A 24,928-nucleotide genomic window follows, 5' to 3' on the forward strand; every position below is an offset into this window, starting at 1 on the left:
TTAGGAATCAAAATGGTTCCAGGTTGGTCTTCCTGTGCGGATCTCGCAAGTGGTGCCTCGCAAGACGAAAATTCCGCGAGTCTCTTCGTCTAGCAGTTTTTTTCGTCTTGCGAAGCAACCCTATTAGCGGCTTAGCGGATTAGCACCATTAGCGGTTTAGCGGCTATTAAAGGCTTAGCGGCTTAGCAGCTAAAAGGCTATTAGCGGCTTAGCGGCTTAGAAAAAGGGGGGAGCGAAAAAAATCGCAAGACTCGCAAGACGTTTTCGTCTTGCGAAGCAAGCCCATAGGGGAATTCGTCTTGCGAAGCGCATCGAAAAACGGAAAACCCTTTCGTCTAGCGGGTTTTTCGTCTTGCGAGGCATTCGTCTTGCGGGGCACCACTGTACATGCTTGGTTGGTACACTTATGAACATTACCATATATCTAAGACCATAAAATTCCTATCACAGTTCCTTCTTCCTTTTCCCCTCCTGGCATTCCAAGCAAATTTGTGCACCATTAAGCATTTGTCCTGATTCATTCGCAGGGAGTTTAGACAGTGTCGACTGTTTAATGAAATTAGAGAAATTGTTGGCTCGCATTTTCCACTGGCATTTCACTTTCCAATATGGGAAGGTGGGGCACGTTGAGAGGGGTGCTAAAAAGTTATAACGTAACTAGAGAATTCAAAAGATATTTTGGTTAAATATAGTGTAAATATAGTTAAATTTATATTTGGTTAAATATACTTTAGTTTTGCTTGGAAAGTAAAATTAGTGGAAATTGCATAGAGATCATTAAAAATGATTGCCAAGTATTTGCAGTTATATTATATTTTATCATTATTTATTATTTAGTATTCCCTGACAACTTCAGAAGTTACAATTAAAATTATTTGGTTTTTTTCAAAAGCAGTTTATGTGCTTCTTCATCGAATGCCAAGCTAAATGTTGTCCAATCACAAAAATAATAGCAGATTTGAATTCCTCACACCCAAAGGCATAAGATCCCCCTCACTGAAGAAATGTGCAAAAATTAAGTTTCACTGTGTTTTCATTATTTATCTCCTCTCTGTTTCTTACTGTCTATAAATGGTGTACTCTTCTGACAGAGGGGTACTTTGCACATGCTCCAAGGCACCCTGTCCTTGGGCTGAGTTTAAAAAAACCAAGCTGCTCCTCTCAGAAGGGAAAACTGCACTCTGTACATGCTTAGGAACACTTTGTCCTTAGGCTCCTAAAAACCCCGCAGCTACAACCTCCCGATAAAAAGCAAGTCTACAGTGAGAGATTAGGGTAACCGTCACTATTTCCAGGACCTCTTCTCGTTGTGAGACTTTGTGGGTGAGCTGAGAGTTTGTTTGGACCCAGGAGAGGAAGAGTGCGTCAGAAAGAAAAAGAATTGATAGCGATTTTTATATATTCGCAACTTTGTATTCATGTAACAATTTTTATATGCAACTGTGTCTTTATGCAATTATTTTGTCCTAAGTTGCGTGTCGTTGCTTCAGTTTCCCATACACCACTTAGGGATAGATTTAACATATTAAGAGGTACAGTTGTAACTTGGTTCTCAAATCTCTTGGTACTTGGACATTTTGGCTCCCCCACAACCTGGAAGTGTTCCGGGTTCTGAACGTTTTTCGGAAGCCGAACGTCCCGACGCGGCTTCCGTTTGAGTGCAGGAGGCTCCTGCAGCCAATCAGAAGCCGCACCTTGGTTTTTGAACGCTTTTGGGGATGGAATGGACTCCCAGAACTGATTAAGTTCAAGAACCAAGGTTCCACTGTATAGGAATTAAATCATCCATCCATCCATTGATGGGGGGGGGGGAAATTGGTTTGGCCTTTGCTTGCCCAACTCCCCATGGGACTCTTGAGTCCATGATCGGTCAGACAAGAATGGATGGAGGCAGGATCCAGTGGAAAGCAAGGCAGATATTTATTTTTCTGTTGCAACAGAGTTCCCTCCCCTCCTAACAAGGAGGGAGAGACCCTGAACAAAAGTGTGCAGGAACCGTTAAAGACTTTTGACATTGCCCAACCCCCCTTAGCCAGAGACCACCCCAAAATCATCATACATACGTTATAGGAGGCGGTCTACAGCGGAAATCCTGCCTGCCAGGATACCTAATAATGGTCGCTGATTGCCTTACCTGGGCAGCCTGGCTATTCTTTTGTGATGGTTAACACTTTAGCTCCTGAATCCAGGTCACAGGCCCACCCTATTCTTACACAAATATGCCCTGAAAACAGGATTTGGCGCTTTCCCCATTTGCCTCCCTTACTGCAGAGGAATATTTTAGGTCATTGGGAGAGTCAAAATGGCTTCAGGATTGCTCTCCTGTACTATTTCAAACACACGGTTTATATATTTAGATGTGTGTGTACAGTTATACAGTGGTACCTCGGGTTACATACGCTTCAGGTTACATACGCTTCAGGTTACAGACTCCGCTAACCCAGAAATATTACCTCGGGTTAAGAACTTTGCTTCAGGATGAGAACAGAAATTGTGCTTCGGCGGCAGTGGGAGGCCCCATTAGTTAAAGTGCTGCTTCAGGTTAAGAACAGTTTCAGGTTAAGAACAGACCTCCAGAATGAATTAAGTTCTTAACCTGAGGTACCGCTGTACCTCTGGTTACAGATGCTTCAGGTTGTGTTTTTTCGGGTTATGGACGCGCCGAATCCTGGAAGTACTGGAATGGGTTACTTCCAGGTTTTGCCGTCACGCATGCGCAGAAGCGCTAAATTGTGCTTTGCACATGCACAGAAGCGCCAAATCACAAGCTGTGTGTGTGCGCACACAGCGCTGCGAGTTGCAAACGTGCTTCCCACACAGATCACATTCGCAACCCGAGCGTCCGCTGTATTTATGAATATTGCTTCTATGTGACTTTAGAATTCTTATAACACCGTCAAATAACCAACCAAATTTTTGTCCCATTTTGGGAGGGAAAGAGAGCGCCACGTGCTCAGAGGAACTCAGAACTGAAGCCCCGGTAGGGGAAAAAAAAAGACCTTTCATAATGGTCAGGGACTACAATTCCCAGACACCCCCTCTCCGCAGAACGCCAGGCTCTGCGAGGAAAGGGCTGCGGCCAATTAGAGAAGACTACACTTCCCAGGATCCTTTGCGGCAGCGATTAGCGGGAGGGGAGAGGGGCGGAGCGATAGGCTTGGCGCTCGACGCATGCGCGGCGACCAACCCGGAAGTCAGAGGACCTGCTGGTGTAAGGAAGGCACCTGAGGTTGTCTACCTGGCCAGGTGTGTTGCGGGGAAGGGGTGGGAGGGGCAGGAAGCGTGGAGGGCCAGGAATGGGGCGGTGGGGAAAGAGGTTATCAAGGGAAATATATTTGGGGTGGGGAGTAGAAATAGGGTTGCCACATTTTTCTTACCAGTGCTGCGCCTCTGCTTTTTATTTTTTTTTATTTTTTAAAAGAAAGCTGCCAGACACGCAGAGTTGAGCAGCTGAGGCTTTTCCTGGCAGGGTGACACGGAGGAAATGTTGCCCTGCTCCCACGTGGTGTGTGGCAGCTTGCTGGTGTCTAAGGCACAGGAGCAGGTGGAGCTGAAAGGAGAGGAAAGGTGGCAACCCACCTGAGGGGAAGAGAGGGAGCCAGCCCCCAGTTCATGCGGGGCATGCCTAAGCTGTTTCAATATTGTGGTCATTGTTTAAGCAGCGGGCTTTTCTCTGTGTGGGTCGGGGTGGGGCTTCTGCAGTGGGGGGTTGACTTTTGATGGGAGAAAGGAATAGGGAAAGGGGAGGAGAGCTGCGAGCTCTGGACAAGGAGGTAGAAAAGAGACAGAGGGAACGCGTATCAGTTTTTTCACTGGTTGTAAATCAAACACGAAGGCACACTGCGCAGGTGTTGGCACGCTAGTTACTCTTGGGTACAATCTTACGCTTCGATGCTAAGGAAACGGCCGGGCCCAGTAGGGAACAGACGCAGCTGAAGTCTCAGAACCTAGCTTCTGGAGGAGATCAGTTCTGATCTCAACTAGATTATATGCCAGGAGTGAGCAGGGTCCAATCTGCCACACTTGGAAAAAAATGTACCATGGAATTGCAGAGTTGGGAGGGGCCCTGGGGGTCATCTAGCCCAACCCCCTGCAATGCAAGGAATCTTTTTGCCCACGTGGGGCTTGAACCCACAGCCCTCAGGTTGAGAGCCGCGTGCTCTAGTGACTGAGCCATCATGTTGCCAATCCAATAACAAGAAAGGTGTGTGGAAGAAATGGTTGCCGTAGCTAATCCACACGGAAACAAGAGAAATATGTGACGGCGGCGGTGGAATACCATCCTAAACCAAAAACTAGTTGCCCTTGCCTAAGATGGAAACAAAATCCCAGCCCCTCACCCACTCTACTTAATCCATCTTCTCCCCTTCCAGAGTTTAGGACAATATCAGGAATTTTGTCTTTTGAACCTTCTTTAGTGCCTTTGGGCTTCACTTCTGCCTGTGATGTGTTGTGAGCGCTGGGCTTTATTTGTTTCCCTCGCCTGTATTTGTTTATTTGTTGCATTTCTGTATCACTTCCTTTTCCAGGGAATTCAAGATGGCTTGCATGGTTCGCACCCCTCCTGTTTAACCCCCACAACAACAACCGTGTGAGGCAGGTTTAGGCGGGGGGGGGGGGAGGCAGTGACTGGCAGAGAGAAGCAGGGACAAGGTCTCCCCAAGTGAGAATCACATGGCTATTTGAGGATCTGAACCACCCTGGCGCGCTCAGAAAGAGTTGTCAGACTCTCTGCTGCTTCATTGCGAAAGATGATTGGCACCTCGGAACAGAGCGCCTTGAAAATACTTAAAAAGGCACACTTGTGAGTCAGGTTGTCTGACAATGCCCGGGAGCGTTCAATTCTGCGGCCCGTGCAGTTATCACCTTCTCTTGCGCAACTGCAGCAGTTTTGCAGCTCTAAAGTTTTCCCTGCTCCCTCCCTCTCTCTTTCTTTCTGCGTTGGCGAGCTACACAGGTTAATTACATGGTTGCGGATGAAGCTCTTGGCAGCTAGATTTAATTTCAAGCATTGCGCTTGGCGAGGAGCCAGAAGCAGAGCACTGCCTTGTGTATGGACGGGAAATGCTTAACCTTTGGCGTTTGTGAGGCTGTGAGCCTTTCTTGGATCTCAGCCTCCTGCCGTCCCTCCTTTTGCAAAATGTTGGCCGCAGACCAGCAGATGCCCTTGCTACTGTTGAGAGCTGTGGTTTCAATCCCATACTCACTTTGTTCCAGGTAGAAATGTATAAACTGAATTGTAAGCATGTGAACCGGGATGTCTCCAGTTTCACTCTTACCTTGGCTATGACTATCCCAGGTAATTTTAGAGCAACTTTCCCTGTTAGATGGGGATGATGGGCATTGTAATTCAAAGCATCCGAACTACACCTGGACTAAGTGGGCAAAAGCTGCTGTTTTTGCCATAATGTGATAAGAGCAGCCTATCTTACATGGCTGTTCCAAAGATTATTCCAGTGAGATATATCTTTTCAATCAACACGTTAGAAAAATGCACGGCAGTGTTTTTGTGTGTTCCACATCCCTGTTTCCTTCTCCAACCGAAACTGACACAGTTCTAAGAAAGGAACAACAACAAAAAATTGCTCTCCCAATACGTCACTGATCTTTGGAACTCACTGCCACAGGGATTTGGTGGGGGCGAAAGCATGTTGGCTAAAAAGATGAGACACATCGGGAAACCGTACTGAAATAGCTCTTGCAAAATCTTCATGTAGACAGAAAAATACCAAGTTAGTGAGATGTTATACTTTGGCAACCGTATTGAGAAGGGTTCAATAGGAGACGGTAGCAAAGCTTTCAGGAAGGTAAAGGTAAAGGGACCCCTGACAGTTAAGTCCAGTTGCAAACAACTCTGGGGTTGCAGCACTCATCTCGCTTTACTGGCCGAAGGAGCTGACGTTTGTCCGCAGACAGTTTTTCCGGGTCTTGTGGCCAGCATGACTAAGCCGCTTCTGGCAAAACCAGAGCAGAGCACAGAAACGCCATTTACCTTCCCGCAAGAGTGGTACCTATTTATCTACTTGCACTTTGACGTACTTTTGAACTGCTAGGTTGGCAGGAACAGGGACTGAGCAACGGGAGCTCACCCCTTTGCAGGGATTCGAACCGCCGACCTTCTGATCAGCAAGCCTTAGGCTCTGTGGTTTAGACCACAGCGCCACCCGCGTCCCAGTTCAGGGAGGTAGGTGGCCCCTATTCAGTACTGTTATTGTTGAACTGAATACCCTCCACCAAGAAATAGCTGAGGGCATTTTAAGAGCATCTGTTGTAGTTAGCTTTGTATCTCAGCTACAAACAGGTCAGTCATCATCTGACTATCTGACTAGGACCTTGGAGACCAGAATTCAAATCCTCTCTCAGCCACGAAGTTCACTGGGTGACTTGGGCCAGTCACTGCCTCTCAGCCTAAGCCCACCTCACAGGATTGTTGTGAGGTTAAATAAAATGAGCAACAGTAATAGCAACATTTATCACCTGCCCTTCACCAGCAGGTCCCAGGGCCGGAAATGCATTATTTAAAACAGTTAAAGCAAATTATATTCACAGGAATAAGTTGAGAATCCTGTATGCCATCTTTTGAAAAGGAGCAATATAAATGTAATAAGAAAAATAAAATCCCACCCCCCACTTTTATGCAAAAAGGATTTGTGCTTTTGGGGTGATTACCTAGGGCAGGGGGTCCATTTAACTGTTAAAAATTCAGCAGATGGAACCAAAGGAAGTGTCCAGAAATAAAGGATTTTTGTGTGGAGTCGTAATCGCTTGTCATCTGAAACACTACAAGGTATTGTTTTTTTTGCTGTTGCTGAATCCAAAACAGCCACCAAGCCTTGGATCTCATACGTAATACAGCCACTAGAATCTTGAAAGCTAAAACACAAAAAAAGTTCAGGCACTGGGATATTTCTTTAATGGTTGCCTTAACCTTGTGGAGGGTTGTGTGTTTTCAAATGGGCATGAGAGCTAGAAACTTGTGCCCTTCAAGAAGCTGGCAGAATCTGTTCTTTTCAGTTTAATATCCAGTATCCAAAACAGGACCGTATTTATTGCGTCGGTTTGGGGAGCTGGGAGATGCAATAGGGGCTTGCTCTGTCCACGCTGTGCATGGACCTGGTATTGTAGTACCTCTGAGCGACAGTGTGGCACAGTGGTTAGAGTATCGGACTGTGGCCTAGTTAGCCAGGGTTCAAATCCCCCGCTTGGGTGTGAAGCTCAATGAGAGAGACTTTGTCACTGTATCTCTCAGCCTAGCCTGTCTCACAGGGTTGTGGGGATTAAACGAGGAGTGGCGGGAAACCATGGAGCTCCTTGGGTAGAATTTGGGATTTAAATGCAATAAGTAAATAACCCAGCGATGGGTGTGTGTGAGAGAGACAACCCCCTCTAGAGCTGGAATCATGGTCACATAGCGCCTGTCCACTGTGTCAGTGGCAGACCTCAGGGTCCTAAATTTCTGTGACACCAAAGTTCAGTGCCTCCTCTCGCCTAATAATAATAATAATTTATTATTTATACCCCGCCCATCTGGCTGGGCTTCCCCAGCCACTCTGGGCGGCTTCCAACCAAATATTGTTGCTGTTTAGTCGTTTAGTCATGTCCGCCTCTTCGTGACTCCCTGGACCAGAGCACGCCAGGCACGCCTGTCTTCCACTGCCTCCCGCAGTTTCGTCAAACTCATGCTGGTAGCTTCGAGAACACTGTCCAGCCATCTCGTCCTCTGTCATCCCCTTCTCCTTGTGTCCTCCATCTTTCCCAACACCAGGGTCTTTTCCAGGGAGTCTTCTCTTCTCATGAGGTGGCCAAAGTCTTGGAGCCTCAGCTTCAGGATCTGTCCTTCCAGTGAGCACTCAGGGCTGATTTCCTTCAGAATGGAGAGGTTTGATCTTCTTGCAGTCCACGGGACTCTCAAGAGTCTCCTCCAGCACCAGAATTCAAAAGCATCCATTCTTTGGCGATCAGCCTCCTTTATGGTCCAGCTCTCATTTCCATACATCACTACTGGGAAAACCAGAGCTTTAAGTATACGGACCTTTGTTGGCAAGGTGATGTCTCTGCTTTTTAAGATGCCGTCTAGGTTTGTCATTGCTTACAATAAATAAACAAGTTGAGGGGCTCAGGCTTTCTGTGAAAGCTCTCAGGACGCCAGGGAGGCTTTGTTTTGTCACCGCTGAGAAACTCTGTATGTTCTCAGGGGCACTCTTCCTGCCGTTGTTTCACAGCCCCTTGCCAAACCTGGCATTTAAAAGAAAACATGAGAACATTTTTTCTGTTACAATGGCAAGGAGCAGAACACCCCCAGCACCACAGGGAGGTTGGGCTGGCCTCAACCAGAGCCAGGGCTTTTTCGGCTGTGGCCCTGATCTGGTGGAACGCTCTGTCACAAGAGACTAGGGCCCTGCGGGACTTGACATCTTTCCGCAGGGCCTGCACGACAGAGCTGTTCCACCAGGCCTTTGGCCAAGGCACGCCCTGACCCCCTCCTTTGGTAATCCTCACAGTACTCTAGCCCAATGGTTGCCATTAATTTGACTCTTGATTTTAGAATGAATTGATTTTAGAATGGATTTCAATTAAGTGATTATGATTTTATGTAATCTGTGTTACTTTTATTGCTGTTAGCCGATCTGAGCCCGGCTTCAGCTGGGGAGGGCGGGATATAAATAAAATTATATTATTATCATTATTATTATTATTATTATTTTCTTTTAAATGTGGAGTTTAGCAATGGGCCATGAATGCCCCTGAGTATATGCAAAGTTTCCCACCAGCGACAATTCCCCTCCCTGACATCCTGAGAGCTTTGGGCCCCAGAACTTATTTATTTATCCTGGATTTGCATTCTTTCCGATGGTTCGGTCAGGCTTGGGAATGATCGCTGCTTCCTTGGAGTTCCCTCCTCCTTCTTCCTCCTGCTTTGCATTCTGCACTTTCTAGACGGTCCCTTGCAGGGAGTGGGGATTTAAAAAACACACACACACACGCAAAACAACAAGCCTGGGTAGGCTGAGACTCTGCTGTCATCCATATATGGGCATGCCCCAAACGCGGCCCTCCGATTGGCTGCCGGGCGCCATGCATATGCCTGTCAACAAATGGCTGAGCCCCGCGGATGGTGCGCGGAGGGAGGGGGGGCAGGAGGGAGAGTTGCAATCTGATGGATTAAAGGTCCCTATTGTATTGCAAGGGGGGGCATGTAGGGGCCGGTGGAATGGGCCTGCTGGCCCTTTAAGGGAGCAGTAACACACACACACACACACACACACACAGAGCAAAAGGGGGGGGGGAAAGCTTTGATTGCTTGCAAAATCCCAATATCTCTCTCCCTGTTTTATTTTTTACAAACTGATCCTCCCCCCTTTGCTAAGCTGTGTTTGCAAAAAAAAGGGGGGGGTAAGAAAAAACGGAAGGAAATCCTTTGCAACCTGTGGATCTGTTTTGTTTTATTTCATGCTGGTTTTTCCGGGCCTCAAAGCAGGGATGTAGGTTTCAGCCTCCAGATCACACCCACTCCTCCCACCCCAGGCTTGGGAGTAACAGGTAAGAACCCTGGGATATAGTGTGCGGTTGTTGCCTTCCCCCCCCTCTCTTGGGGTGCAGATGGATTCTTGATCTGAGATCCTGGAAAGGGACTCTTGGCCTAGCGAGGCCTCCCCGCCCCCCTCCCCCCCCAAATGCATGACTTTCCCCCCTCTCTTCTTTGCAAAGAGCTGTGTTGCGGGTTGCAGCCTTGGCGCTGGGGTTCAAGGGGTGCAGAACTATCCCCTGGGCGCTTGCGCGGGCGAGTTGACACTTTGCGTGGGTGGTGGTGTCGATGCCGGGCTCCCACCCATCCCAAAGGTCCTTTTCCTGGAAGGACATTGTTCCCTTTGTAGGCTCCGCAAGCGCTTGCTCCCCTCCCTTATTAGGATCGGGGCCCTGGCATAGCTAGATCCCAGAAGCCACGCCACGGGGGGGGGGGAGAAGGGGGACGGCACCCAAGTTTGTCTTCATGGCCCGAGTCAGCGCAGGAGGTGGAGGGTGGGTGTGAAGACTCCCCAGGGGTTTTATGCATGGGTGGGTGGCAAGGAAAGTGGGTGGCACCCCTTGCACCTGTTGACTCCGGTGGGCTTCCTCTTGTGAACCCCTCAAAGGCGGCTCTCGCCACCCTGGGGTCCTGGAGAGCCCCGGGTTGGCCAACGCTGCTGCCCCCCACCTGGACTTCCCCAAGATTTGGATGACTTCGCAAGAGGGCAGTGGGGAGAGGCAGACATAGAACATAACCTCCGTTTGCCCCATTTGCCTTAAGAAAAGGGGGTTCAGTCTGCTGTTTCGGCTATAAGCGAGGCAGCACCCTTGCACTTCAGAAGTAGAAGCCAGCCTTGGGCAGATTGCCAGTTTGGGGACTCTGGGCAGGTGGGACGGCAAGTTGATCGGTGGTTGGGGGCCACCTTGGAAGTGTGTGTCTGTGTCTACCTGTCCGTAGTTATTTCACATGACTCCATTCATTCAGTGCTGAACGTTGGATGCAATTGTTGCAAGCGGTGTTAGAAATTCAGGTGCATAAACTAATCGCCAAATGGTACCTTAAACCTAGGATACAGGAGTCACAACAGAATGTCTAGGCACCATTCCCTCCCCCACCAATGGGGCTTGATGTTGTTGTTTTTGTTCATTTCATTCATCTGTTTCTCTGTCTGTCTATCTATCTATCTATCTATCTATCGCAAAGCGGTTTCCAAACATTAAAACATCATATAAAACAACCTAGAACAAAACAAATTCAAGCTTTAAGGAAAATATTTCAGATCCTTCTCTAAGTGACATTTTGCTTCCCCCATACAGTCATACCTCAGTCGTACCAGGTTGAGCGTTTTCAGGTTGCGTTCTGTGGCGACCCGGAAGTACTGGAAAGGGTTACTTCCGGGTTGCGCCGCTCGCGCATGCGCAGATGCTCAAAATGACGTTATGCGCATGCGCAGAAGCTGCAAATTGCGACCCGTGCACGCGCAGACACGGGTTGCGTTCTGTTCAGGTTGCGAACGGGGCTCCGGAATGGATCCCGTTCGCCACCAGAGGTACCACTCTACAGTGGTACCTCGGGTTAAGTACTTAATTCGTTCCGGAGGTCCGTTCTTAACCTGAAACTGTTCTTAACCTGAAGCACCACTTTAGCTAATGGGGCCTCCTGCTGCTGCCATGTCGCCCGAGCACGATTTCTGTTCTTATCCTGAAGCAAAGTTCTTAACCTGAAGCACTATTTCTGGCTTAGTGGAGTGTGTAACCTGAAGCGTATGTAACCTGAAGCGTATGTAACCCGAGGTACCACTGTATTTATTTTCCTACTTAATTTATATAGCTGCCCCATAGCAGAAGAGCTGTGGGAAGCCAGTGTGGTATATTGGTTAGAGTGTCAGGATAAGACCTGGGAGATCAGGGTTCAAATCCCCACTCAGGAAGCTCGCTGGGTGACCTTGGAGTCAGTCACAGCCTCTTAGCCTGCCTCACAGGGTCGTCATGGGGTTTAACTGAGGGGGGTGTGTGGAACCATGTACCCCTTGGAGAAAAGGCTGGGATGTAAATGCAATAAATAGGCTCTTCTGCTTACCTGCTCAAGAAAGCCGGAGGGGCCAGCCAGACGGAGATGTTTGTTGCCAGCCTGGCATCCAGAGATCTCCATGTGGGTGCAGTTGGACCGTGTCCGTTGCAAAACGCGCCTGGCGCCCGCCTAATTTCTAACACTGATGTCGTTTGAGCTTTGCGCATAATTCACTCTCCCCTCTGAAGCCTGTTTCGCAAGGGGTCAAACTGTAGCTACGGGAGATATCCCCGAACAGGAAAGTCTCTCACATAACTGGCCGGTGCTCTTTTTCCCCATGTGGGGGAAACAAAATCCATTTAAGAAGTTGGTTATTAACAGTGCGCCTTAGCCAATGATGTGTCCTATATTAGTAACACAACATTGTTGTTGTTGTTTAGTTGTTTAGTCGTGTCCGAGAGCCAGTGTGGTGTAGTGGTTAAGAGCGGTAGTCTCGTAATCTGGGGAACCGGGTTCGCGTCTCCGCTCCTCCATATGCAGCTGCTGGGTGACCTTGGGCCAGTCACACTTCTCTGAAGGCTCTCAGCCCCACTCGCCTCACAGAGTGTTTGTTGTGGGGGAGGAAGGGAAAGGAGAATGTTAGCCACTTTGAGACTCCTTCGGGGAGTGATAAAGCGGGATATCAAATCCAAACTCTTCTTCTTCTTCTTCTTCCGACTCTTCGTGACCCCCTGGACCAGAGCATGCCAGGCACTCCTGTCTTCCACTGCCTCCCGCAGTTTGGTCAGACTCATGCTGGTAGCTTCAAGAACACTGACCAACCATCTCGCCCTCTGTCGTCCCCTTCTCCTTGTGCCTTCCATCTTTCCCAACATCAGGGTCTTTTCCAGGGAGTCTTCTCATGAGGTGGCCAAAGTCTTGGAGCCTCAGCTTCAGGATCTGTCCTTCCAGTGAGCACTTAGGGCTGATTTCCTTCAGAATGGATCGGTTTGATCTTCTTGCAGTCCATGGGACTCTCAAGAGTCTCTTCCAGGGTTGTAGTGAGGATTAAATGCGGAGATGGAGAACTTCATACTCCGCCTTGAGCTCCATGGAGCGAATCAGGTGGGTGATAAATGCAACGAGTAAGCAAATAATATAGGGACACGGGTGGCGCTGTGGGTTAAACCACAGAGCCTAGGGCTTGCCGATCAGAAGGTCGGTGGTTCGAATCCCTGCGACGGGGTGAGCTCCCGTTGCTCGGTCCCTGCTCCTGCCAACCTAGCAGTTCAAAAGCACATCAAACTGCAAGTAGATAAATAGGCACCGCTCCAGCAGGAAGGTAAACAGTGTTTCCGTGCGCTGCTCTGGTTCGCCAGAAGCGGCTTAGTCCTGCTGGCCACATGACCCGGAAGCTGTACGCCGGCTCCCTCGGCCTGGAGCGAGATGAGTGCCGCAACTCCAGAGTCGTCCGTGACTGGACCTAATGGTCAGGGGTCCCTTTACCTTTAAGCAAATAATAATCAAGCGACAAGTCGATGCCTAGTGCAAAAGCAATGTTAGAACAACTTGAGAGTTGCAATTTTTTTTAGCTTCTGCCAGTAAAATATGCATGCTAAATGATATTGCTTTCTAAGGTAGGGATAAGGAACCTATCAGGGGCCAGATGTGGCCCTCCACGCCTCTCTGAACTCTCCCCAGGCAGCATTCCTCAGCGCCTTGCTTTGCACCGCAAGTGTTTCTTCCTTTGCTAAAAAGTTGCCCTTGAACTCTGACCGTTCCTCCGGCTTGCAAGTGGGGGATGATGATGGAGAGGGGTGTGGGAGCACCTGCAGAAACTACCTAGCTTTAATGTAAAGGGACCCCTGACCATTAGGTTCAGTCACAGATGACTCTGGGGTTGTGGCGCTCATCTCGCTTTACTGGGTGAGGGAGCCGGCGTACAGCTTCCGGGTCATGTGGCCAGCATGACTAAGAGCGAACCAGAGCAGCGCACGGAAACACTGTTTGCCTTCCTGCTGGAGCGGTGCCTATTTATCTACTTGCAGTTTGATGTGCTTTTGAACTGCTAGGTTGGCAGGAGCAGGGACCGAGCAACAGGAGCTCACCCCGTCGCGGGGATTCGAACCGCCGACCTTCTGATCGGCAAGCCCTAGGCTCTGTGGTTTAACCCACAGCGCCGCCCGCGTCCCTCTACCTAGCTTTACGAAGGTGAAATTTGCATCTTTTGCTCTGCCCCCTTTGGCGACCTTCCCCGCATCCTCTTTGCACCCTCGGAAGGCCACCCCAAAGGGCGTGCTGTCCTCGGGTGGGAAAAGGTGCCCTTTGCCCTGGATGGTGGGGCAGTGGAAAATGCTCTGGTGCCAGCTGACGTCTGCAGATTATCTGCATAGGAGTGCTTTTGGTGGGAGGGCATCCAATGTCCCTGGCGATGGGGGACCCTGGTTCATGGAATGTGGGTGGGTGGGGGAAATCCTCTGCAAAAACTCTGGAGATTGTCTTGCTTTCCCTGATATGTCCATTTTCTGTGTGCACATAACATTTTTTTGTGTGGGGAAACATTCAGCCGTGAGACGCCTCCCCCACAAAAAAATCCTGCAATCCGGAATGGTCCAGCTACTTTGAGAAGTAGAATTTTGTTAGTCATGTGCAGCCGGGGATGCGTCCCACAAGCTTGGCCTTACAGGGACCTAAGACTCTAGGCCAGGCTTCCTCAACCTCGGCCCTCCTGATGCTTTTTTGGCCTATAACTCCCATGATCCCTAGCTAGCAGGACCAGTGGTCAGGGATGCTGGGAATTGTAGTCTGCAAACATCTGGAGGGCCGAGGTTGAGGAAGAAGAAGAGTTTGGATTTCATATCCCGCTTTATCACTACCCTAGGGAGTCTCAAAGCGGCTCACATTCTCCTTTCCCTTCCTCCCCCACAACAAACACTCTGTGAGGTGAGTGGGGCTGAGAGACTTCAGAGAAGTGTGACTGGCCCAAGGTCACCCAGCAGCTGCATGTGGAGGAGCAGGGAATCGAACCCGGTTCACCAGATTACGAGACTACCGCTCTTATTAGCATCCTGCTCCGGTGCAATTTTGCCTGCCTGTTTTCTCCTCTGGAGTCGCTGTTACTCCGTAAGTTTGGCTGGCGCCACCAAAAAGCTTAGGAGGAAGGGAAAAGTGATAGGTGGTCTTGGAGGAACTGGCAGGCTTTGAGCTGACAGGCCCCTCCTAGTCTCAAAGTGCCTCTAGGGACTGCAGAGATCACTGCCCGCCTGGCTCTCCTGGGCAGTGCTGACTGAGGCTGGCAGCAGTTCTCATCCAAAACATACAGAGGGCACCAGGTTGGGGGGGAACATCTCACATGGATAAACATCATTGCTTTTGACCTCAGTGGCCATTGCACCCATCCCCGTCCTCATGTCAGACCTATTTGCATGAGCAACAACCACCTCCGTGTGTCAAAAGCTCAGAAGCAAAAGGGATTGAGGGTTAAAGTGCATAGGCTGGTCAGTGTATTGATATACAGTGGTACCTCGGGTTAAGTACTTAATTCCTTCCGGAGGTCCGTACTTAACCTGAAACTGTTCTTAACCTGAAGCACCACTTCAGCTAACGGGGCCTCCTGCTGCTGCCGCCACGCCGCCTGAGCACGATTTCTGTTCTCATCCTGAAGCAAAGTTCTTAACCTGAAGCACTATTTCTGGGTTAGCGGAGTCTGTAACCTGAAGCATATGTAACCCGAGGTACCACTGTATTGTCCACAACCAGTTTGAAGTCCATACAGTCATATCTTGGGATAAATCCGCTTCAGGATAAGTATTTTCGGGTTGCGCTCCGCGGCGACCTGGAAGTAACGGAGCGCGTTACTTCTAGGTTTCGCGGCTCGCGCATGCGCAGATGGTCAAAATGATGTCATGCATGGAAGCGGCGACCCACGACCCACAGACGCGTCTTACGTTCTGTTCAGGATGTGAACGGGGCTCCGGAATGGATCCCGTTCTCATCCCGAGGTACTATTGTATTGCGATAACGGTTTCATAGCTTTCAACCTGTCAATATATCACGAATCAGGATGTGTGTTAGAGCTGGGCGATATATTGTCCCAAACCGGTTTCAAGTCCATATCATGACACTGGTTTCATAACTTTTGACCTGGCATTGTATTGCGAATCGTGATGTGTGTGTGTGTGCGTTGCAAAAATCACAATGTGGGGAAAGCCGTGAAGCCAGGCAAGGCCTCTCCATAGCTTATTACAGTGGTACCTCCGGTGTGGGCGGGATCCATTCCGGAAGTCTGGCTGGATCCCGAGGTTTTCGCAACCGGAGGGTCGCTTCTGTGCATGTGCGCGCATCAAAACCCGGTAAAATACTTCCAGGTTTGCTGCGCATGCATTCCGAAGTTTACGTAACCAGAGGGTTATGTAACCGGAAGTACTACAGTACAGACATTGTGATATATATCACGATGTTTAGCTGGTGATATATTGTGATGTTGAAAACCAGTTATTGCTCAGCCCTAAAGGTGGACAGAACAGAGACGGGCAACAGCCATTGCAGCTGCTGCAGAATTATTCCTGATATTTGCAGGTTGGTTTCCTAGTCCTGTGGTTACCATCCTCCAGATGTTTTGGACTAGAGTTCCCATCACCCCAGACCATTGGCCCTGGGACACATCTGGAGTTATCTGCCCCTATGCTAGTCTGGCACCACTCTTCTCTTCCCGAAAAAAGCACTTGCAAATTGGCAAAGGAGTGGATCCACTTTGAATTTGGTTTCTCCCTTCTCTCATCTATTGCTCTCCTTCAGTTAACTGGGTGTAGAGGAGCAAATATGTACAGGGAAAGGGACCCTTGACCATTAAGTCCAGTCATGGACAATTCTGGGGTTGCAGCGCTCATCTCGCTTTACTGGCTGAGGGAGCCGGCGTACAGCTTCCAGGTCATGTGGCCAGCACGACTAAGCCACTTCTTGCGAACCAGAGCAGCGCACGGAAACGCCGTTTACCTTCCCGCCAGACCTATTGATCTACTTGCATGTTGATGTGCTTTCGAACTGCTAGGTTGGCAGGAGCAGGGACCGAGCAACGGGAGCTCACCCCGTCGCGGGGATCCGAACCACCGACCTTCTGATCGGCAAGCTCTGTAGTTTAGACCACAGCGCCACCCACTTTAATTAAGATTGGGGGGGGGAGACACTGTACTGCACTCTGCACAAACCTTTGTACTTTCCTCTGTGCAAATGAATCTGTCGCTCCTGACTCTCTGGGCAAGGGGATGTTTGTAAGCTTCAATACGGGGACCCAGAGGCCTTTAATCCTGTTTCATGCCTCTGATCGTTCCGGTGTTGGGAGGCGGCCCCAACCCACACAAGGTGGGTGGCCAGGGTGAGCTTGCTTTGCGGGCCTCTCTTAAAAGCTCTGGCAAGGTTTCAAAGAAAGAAGGAAATAGCTAATATGAGCCCGTGTCTGCAGTCTTGCATCTCTGGGGCTGGAAGGCTCCCCCCATCACATGCAAATTTCCTAGGTGGGCACTGATAACATACCATATTTTTTGCACTATAACACTTACTTTTTTTCCTCCTAGAAAGTAAGGGGAAATGTCTGTGCGTGTTATGGAGGGAATGCCTACGGGTGGCATGCCTATGGATTTTCCTCCTCTAAAAACTATATGCGTGTTATAGAGCGAAAAATACGGTATTTTTATTTTGATTTGTTTGCTTATTGAATTTCTATCCCATCTTCTCCTCTGGTGAGCTCAAGGTGTTGTGCGTGGTTTTCCCTCCCTCCTCCTTTGACCCAGATTTCCGGAAGTGCCAAACATCCCCCAAAGTTTGGGGGAGCCCTCTCCTAGCCCACTGCTTTCTCTCTCTCCTTTTTAATTTATTTGCTCAACACACAACAAAAAAGGACAAAATTAACCAAAGTGAAAGTACCATCAGTCGCGCCATACATAGAGAATTAATATAAATTTCATAATCCTTACACTGTCACGGTCTCTTCTTTTGAAACCCAACTTCCCATCTACTCCATAAATCAAATTACCATTCTTTACTGCCAGTACATTTTATTACTGTCATCTCAAAACATGTTCAAAATATCTTAAATCGTATAACTAGTAAACTATATTGCTGGAGTTATTCAAATGCCGCTACGGATTTTAGGTCAGTATCATTCATTTTCAAGTATATTTTAAATACTTCCCATTTTGAAATGAATTCTTTCCTTGGTTTGTTCTTTAATTTTTTTGGATAGTAAAGGTAAAGGGACCCCTGACCATTAGGTCCAGTCGTGGCCGACTCTGGGGTTGCGGCACTCATCTCGCTCCATTGGCCGAGGGAGCTGGCGTACAGCTTCCGGGTCATGTGGCCAGCATGACTAAGCCGCTTCTGGCAAACTAGAGCAGCGCACGGAAACGCCGTTTACCTTCCCGCCGGAGCGGTACCTATTTATTTACTTGCACTTGGCAGGAGCAGGGACCGAGCAACGGGAGCTCACCCCGTCGCAGGGATTCGAACCGCCGACCCTCTGATCGGCAAGTCCTAGGCTTTGTGGTTTAACCCACAGCGCCACCCGCGTCCCTAATTTTTTGGATAGGCTATCTTAATTCAGCATAAACGATCATTTTTGGGACCCAGTTTTTTGGGTCCGGCCCACTGCTTTCTCAAAGCATTTGTGCGAGGAACCCCAGAGGCTTATAGTGGGAATTGCAACGCTTGTTTTCCGACGCGACTGTGAGCTCTGAGCTCAGCTCAGGAAAAGTGGGGTACAAATGCAAAGCGAAAATTAAAAATCCCCCGCCAAAGAAGGCAGGCGGTAACAGGGGGCAACTTCCCTGAAACACTGTACTTCTGTCCTTGCCCCTGCTGTCGAGCCTCTCTGCCCCATAGCTCCTGCCCAGACAGCTGCCCCTTCAGCTGCCTCCCCAGCCAGCCCCATCTGTGCCGGAGCGGCTGCCTCTGTCCTGCCCTTTACGACACTGTAATAGGATCCGTAATCTCGTCAAGCCTCCCTTCTTCCCTTGTAAGCCTGGCGTAAATTATGCAGCAGGAGGCCACGCAGAACCTGAGCTGGCCAGCAAGAGAGCAGGCTCTCAGGGGTGGGTGGGGAACAGCCTGCATCGCCCACAGCTGGTCAGACTGTGGGGTGGGGAAGCTGGTGAGGAAGCCAGGGACAAAGGTGTGCATGGGGTGAGGGACTCAGGTATAATAATAATAATAGTAGTAGTAGTAGTAGTAGTAGTAGTAGTAGTAGTAGTAGCGGCTCCCAATCAAATGTTAAAAACAGTACAGTGGAACCTCAGGTTAAGTACTTAATTCGTTCCGGAGGTCCGTACTTAACCTGAAACTGTTCTTAACCTGAAGCACCACTTTAGCTAATGGGGCCTCCTGCTGCCACCGGGCCGCTGGAGCATGATTTCTGTTCTCATCCTGAAGCAAAGTTCTTAACCTGAATCACTATTTCTGGGTTAGTGGAGTCTGTAACCTGAAGCGTATGTAACCTGAAGCGTATGTAACCTGACGTAACACTGTACAGCATTAAATATTAAAAACTTCAGATGTCTTTTAAAGATAGGATAGCTGCTTATTTCCTTCACATCTGGTGGGAGGGTGTTCCACAGGGTGGGCACCACTACTGAGAAGGCCGTCTGTCTGGTTCCCTGTAACCTCACTTCTCGCAATGAGGGAACTGCCAGAAGGCCCTCGGAGCTGGACCTCAGTGTCCAGGCAGAATGATGGGGGTGGAGACGCTCCTTCAGGTATACAGGACCGAGGCCGTTTAGGGCTTTAAAGGTCAGCACCAACACTTTGAATTGTGCTCAGAAATGTACTGGGAGCGAATGCAGATCTCTCAGGACCAGTGTTATGTGGTCTCGGCAGCCGTTCCCAGTCACCAGTCTAGCTGCCGCATTCTGGATTAATTGCAGTTTCCAGGTCACTTTCAAAGGTAGCCCCACATAGAGCGCATTGCAGTAGTCCAAGCGGGAGATAACTAGAGCAGGTAGTTGCTGGTGTATGAACGCTGTGGGTGGAGGGGCTCCGAGAGAGTGATTCAGGCCTCCGACGCCTTTCCCCACCCCAAACCCGTCTGCCAGTTTGTCGCCTTTCTTTGCTCCAATCATGGAATCCAGAGACCTGAAGCCAAAGCATTGATTTTCAATTTGCCGGGGTTGAGGGAATGGCCCCCGTATGTATGGGCCCCACAGAACGGGGCCTTTTCCGCAGTGGCTCCCCACTTGTGGGATGCTCACGTGGTAGCTTCATTAGGCACCAGTCGAAAAGGTTCCTCTTCAACCATGCCTTTGGCTGGTTGAGACCCGATGCCCTTTTAAAATGTGTCGTGGAAGGGGAGGGGGTGGTATTTGTATTTCGTACGCTGTGTTTTTCATATTGCAGTTTTGTGTCACGAACCGCCCCAAGATCTGCGGGTATAGGGCGGTATGCAAATATGATAAATAACAAAATAATAATATTAATAATAATAACCTTTGAGAAATCACCATTTCTGGTGCCACACCCCATTCTGTGATGGATCTAGGTAGCTAGCTAGCTAGCTAGGTAGATAGATAGATATACTATGGGTCTGAAATATGATGTGTGATTAAAATAACAGTAGAATAATAATAGAATTGCAGAGTTGGGACCTGAGGATCATTTAGTCTAACCCCCTGCAAGGCAGGCATTTTCAGCTATTACACACAGGGATTGAACCTGCAACCTTGGCATTATCAGCTCCACGCTCTAGCCAACTGAGCTATCCAGGCATGGTGTTTTCTTATTACGCTGTCCCACAATTTGGTACAGTGGTGCCCCGCAAGACGAATGCCTCGCAAGACGGAAAACTCGGTAGATGAAAGAGTTTTCCGTTTTGGAGGTGCTTCGCAAAACGAATCTCCTATGGGCTTGCTTCGCAAGACGACAATGTCTTGCCAGTTCCTGCTGGTTTCCCCCCCTTTTTTCTAAGCCGCTAAGCCGCTTATCAGCTGATCCGATCAGCAGATAAGCCGCTAAAAGCCTCTAAAAGCCTCTAATAGCGCTAATAGCGCTAATCCGTCAATCCGTCAATGGGCTTGCTTCGCAAGACGAAAAAAACCGCTAGACGAAGAGAATCACAGAACGGATTCTTTTCGTCTTGCGAGGCAGCACTGTACTAGGTAAGGAACAATACATTTGTAGCTCTGTGTGGGGTAAAACTGCACTTCCCAGAATTATTGGGGTGGGGGGAGTCACGTCTCTAAATGTATGGTGTGTGTGCAGCCCGTTGTGTGGCTCCTGACCTACTGCTAACGGTTGCCCTTTTGCTTTCACACAACGAGGGCTAGAAACCTGACGGTGCTTTTTCAAAACCGGAAAGCTTAATTCCTCTCCCGCCTGCCGGAAAGCTGAATTCTGCGTCCCTCGCGACATCCTTGCGCAGAAAGAAAGCACGCGCCTGTTGCGATTGCAAGCCGGCTGATGTCTCCTCTTTTCCTCTTCCCGCAGGCACCTCGGAGGCCCCACGAGCTGCGCATCCATGAGCTAGGGGAAAGGAAGGGCCGCCTTCCCCCCCTGCCCCCTTGCCATGAGACAGTGATGGATCAGAACACCTTCTCCCACATCCAGCTATGGTGCCCGCGGCCTTTCGGCACCTACTCCCAGAACAAGCAGTGCCCTGGAGGCCAGGTGAAGAAGACCTTTGGGGACTTTGCCTGCAAAGCCAAGGAAGAAGAAGAAGGAGGCGGCGAAGCCTGCTCCGAAAACACGCCCCCTGCCCCGCCGCCTCCGCCCCCGCCGCCCCCCACGGTTTCCCCCAGCCCCAGCCAGGTGGAGGAGGGCCGGGTGCTCTTGGACACGTGGTACGTGATCAAGCCGGGAAACACCAAGGAGAAGATTGCCTTCTTTGTGGCCCATCAGTGCAGCAGCGGCAGCCGAGCCAGCGCCATGAAGGTCAAGGGCAACTGGGGGAGTGACAGCTCCAAGGCCAAGCGGCGGCGGAGGTCCCACGACCCCGGCAAGAGCAAGGCCTGTCCGGTCAAGGCGAAGGATGCTGGCAGCAGCAGCAAAGAAGCGGAGGATGTGTGCCTTTGCCCAGAGTCCCACGCCGAGCCGGCGGGCGGAGACTCCACCGACCTGCTCTCAGTGGCGGAGATGGTGGCCTTGGTGGAGCAGCGCACCGCCCTGGCGTTGCAGAACTACCCCAGGCCGAGCGTGCCGGCCGCGCCGCCGTCCCCCATGGTCTTCGTGTCGGCGGAGCAGGAGGGCGAGGAGAAGAGGGCGCCTTCTCCGGGCGGCGGCTCGGACTGCAGCCGGGTGGCGGAGGCGGTGGCCCACTTTGAGTCGCAGCAGCGGGAGAGGAGCATTCTGCGCCCCAACGGCCTGTGCAGGGAGTCTCCCGAATGCGTGGCCAACTCCCAGCACAGCCCCGGCGAGGTGCGCATCGCATTCCGCATCTCCAGCAGCCGCGACCCGCGCTCGCCCACCGAGGGCGGCCAGGGCGCCCGCCCCAACTGCATGTTCATGAGCTGCGGCGGGTCGCCCACGGGCAGCGCCGCCCGCGCTAAGGACAAGATCACATGCGACCTCTACCAGCTCATCAGCCCCTCGCGGGACACACTCCCCAACAATGTGGACTTCCTGCTGGCCAACGCCTCCCCGAAAGGGGCCGACGGGGTCGCCAGCGAGCCCCCGGACGTGGAGATGACTTGCCGGGAGAGCCCCGGCGGCTCCGGCAAGCTGGACGCCATCGCGGAGGGCGGCCGGGGCAGCGGAGAGAAGGTGGGAGGCCCCGCCGCCTCGGTGGCCCGCGACTGCGTCTCCGGCTTCCATGTCGACGTGGTGGTCACCGGCGTGGTGGACCAGTGCGTCTTCTTCGGCAAGGACAGCACCAAGAATATGAAGGAGGAGACAGTCTGCCTGACGGTGGGCTCGCCCACGCAAGAGGGGCTGTGCTCGGCGTGCGACGACCCGCCGCCTGGCCAGCTCTTCTTCCTGCACGCCCAGGTGCCTCGGCAGGAGGACGGCCGGGACATGGACGGCGCATTTCTGGACCCTGCCGGCGGCGGCGAGGGCGGCCTGGAGAGAGCCGACGGGCCCGGCCTGGAGCCGACGTCCGCGGACACCTCGCTCTGCCGCCTCTACCGCCACGTCTCACACGACTTCCTCGAGATCCGTTTCAAGATCCAGCGTCTGCTGGAGCCCCGGCAGTACATGCTGCTCCTCCCGGACCATATCATGGTGAAGATCTTCAGCTACCTGCCGACGCAGTCGCTGGCCGCCTTAAAGTGCTCCTGCCACTACTTCAAGTACATCATCGAGACGTTTGGCGTGCAGGCCACGGACTCGCGCTGGACCCGGGACCCCCTGTACCGCGACGACCCCTGCAAGCAGTGCAAGAAGCACTACGAGAAAGGGGACGTCTCCCTCTGCCGCTGGCACCCCAAGCCCTACCATCACGACCTGCCTTACGGACGCTCCTACTGGATGTGCTGCCGGCGGACGGACAAGGACACGCCGGGCTGCCGGGTGGGACTGCACGACAACAACTGGGTGCAGCCTTGCGACATGCTGAGGGAGAGGGCAGCCCGAAGGGAGGATGGGAGGTGAGGGGCAGAGCCCGGCGGGGACTGGGGGCGCGGCGCGGCGAAGAAGAAGGAGCGCCTCCCCCTCTTCTCCGCTCTCCTCGGGTGTGCAAGAGGGTGTGGTGTGATTGTGTTTTACAGAATTTTTGTTGTGTTGAGGGTTTTTTTTTTCCAAAAAAAAATAATTGCATTTGGTTGCGTTTCCCCGTTTGGGTTTGATTTCTTGCCTGCCCCCAGTTACAGAAGGGGGGGCGCCAAAAAGCCAACGTATGGGAAAGTAGAAACTAAAATCTACGTCTAAGGAGGCACAGGGCCCCTAGAAATGAAAAGGGAAATCGTGGGTGGCGGGGATTAAAACGAGCACCTGTCTTCTCTTCCAGCCATTGCAGCTCATCTCCAGGTTTAAGGGAGGGGAAGGGTTAACCTGCAGACCTCCAGGCATCGTCTAACTCCAACTCCCATCATGCTCTCTGGAGGGCAGCAAATTTCTGGTCACTGGTGTAGGGAGATGATGTGAAAGATCCTCAAGTTGCCTCTGTTCCTGCCCCAGCCCCATTTTTGAAAAATAGGATATTTCCTGAGCTTCCAGACTTCCATTTGGGGATATTTGCTCTCCTGACGTCACGTCGCTGGTGGTACCCATGCAAGGCTCGCAGAACCATTTGTGTCCATCCTTGTGTCAATCGAGGATGCAGCCTCACGGCTGACTGTAGGAACCAGAGGCAAAGTGTGCTGCGGTTTCCTGGTGGCATACCTGCACTGTCCTTTTTAAAAACCAGCTACTCAAACGCTTTAGGGCAGCAGAGGGATTTCCTCTGTGCCCTTGCAAGAACTCACTCCTAGGGAGGGTATTCTGAGGCAGCCCAGAGAGCAAAACCGGTCCGGTTTCCCCATTGCCACGGGGAAACTGTGCTTGTTTCTTTAAAGCATGCTTCCCCAACGTAGTGCCCGCCGGACATTTTGGACTACAACTCCCATCAGTCACCGCTGTAGTCCAAAAACAGCTGGAGGGAACCCCTATTGGAGGAAGACTGCTTTTAAGACACAGCTGTTTCCTTACAATGAATAAACCTTGGCTTCCCAAGTTGCAAATCTTGGCTTTGCTTCCTTCTTCCTCCACATCCTGAATCTGGGCCCTTTGCTCCTCAAGTCCAGGCACAGGCAAACTTCAGCCCTCCAGATGTTTTGGACTACAATTCCCATCATCCCTGACCACTGGTCCTGTTAGGTAGGGATCATGGGAGTTGTAGGCAAAAGCATCTGTAGGGCCAAAGTTTGCCTATGCCTGCTTAAGTCCATGCAAATAGGACCCTGCTTCCCTGTTTTGAGGGTCATTTAGACCAGTGTTTCCCAGTGATCTTGGGTTTTTGGACTACAACTCCCATCATCCCTAGCCAGCAGGACCCAGTGGTCAAGGGTGATGGGAACTGTAGTTCCAAAACCGGTTGGAGACCCAAGCTGTTTTGGGAAACATTAGTAGATAGGTAGCCGTGTTGGTCTGCCATAGTCAAAATAAAAAAATTCCTTCCAGTAGCACCTTAAAGACCAACTAAGTTAGTTCTTGGTATGAGCTTTCGTGGTTAGTTTCGTGGTTAGTTAGTTCTTGGTATGAGCTTTCGTGTGCATGCACACTTCTTCATCTGAAGAAGTGTGCATGCACACGAAAGCTCATACCAAGAACTAACTTAGTTGGTCTTTAAGGTGCTACTGGAAGGAATTTTTTTATTTTGGGAAACATTGATTTAGACCTCTTGACTTTGCCCGCGGTTCTCTCCCTCTTTCCTGCCGAACCTCCTACAGCCGAACCACTTCTCCTGGGTCTGCCTGTGCCCCTCTGCAAACCTGTCGCCTCGCTTGGGGAACCTCGTGCCCCTGCTCCGTTAGAGAG

The 24,928-nt window shown here is 50.8% G+C and overlaps 1 protein-coding gene across 2 annotated transcripts; it reads left to right on the plus strand.

Moving 5' to 3' along the window:
- The first annotated feature begins 3,148 nt into the window (after positions 1 to 3,148).
- On the plus strand, positions 3,149 to 24,132 carry FBXO46 (F-box protein 46). Of its 2 annotated transcripts, none has more exons than XM_081200350.1 (2): positions 3,149 to 3,246; positions 20,966 to 24,132. In XM_081200350.1, the coding sequence occupies exon 2, from the start codon at positions 21,056 to 21,058 to the stop codon at positions 23,063 to 23,065; it is 2,010 nt and encodes a 669-aa protein (XP_081056476.1). In that variant the 5' UTR covers positions 3,149 to 3,246; positions 20,966 to 21,055; the 3' UTR covers positions 23,066 to 24,132. The 2 variants fall into 2 exon arrangements, with proteins under 2 accessions (XP_081056476.1, XP_081056475.1); XM_081200349.1 differs by lacking the exon at positions 3,149 to 3,246 and adding an exon at positions 9,160 to 9,540.
- The last annotated feature ends 796 nt before the right edge of the window (positions 24,133 to 24,928 follow it).

This window comes from Podarcis bocagei (genome assembly GCF_964188305.1).
Source record: "Podarcis bocagei genome assembly, chromosome: 7".
NCBI lineage: Eukaryota > Metazoa > Chordata > Lepidosauria > Squamata > Lacertidae > Podarcis > Podarcis bocagei.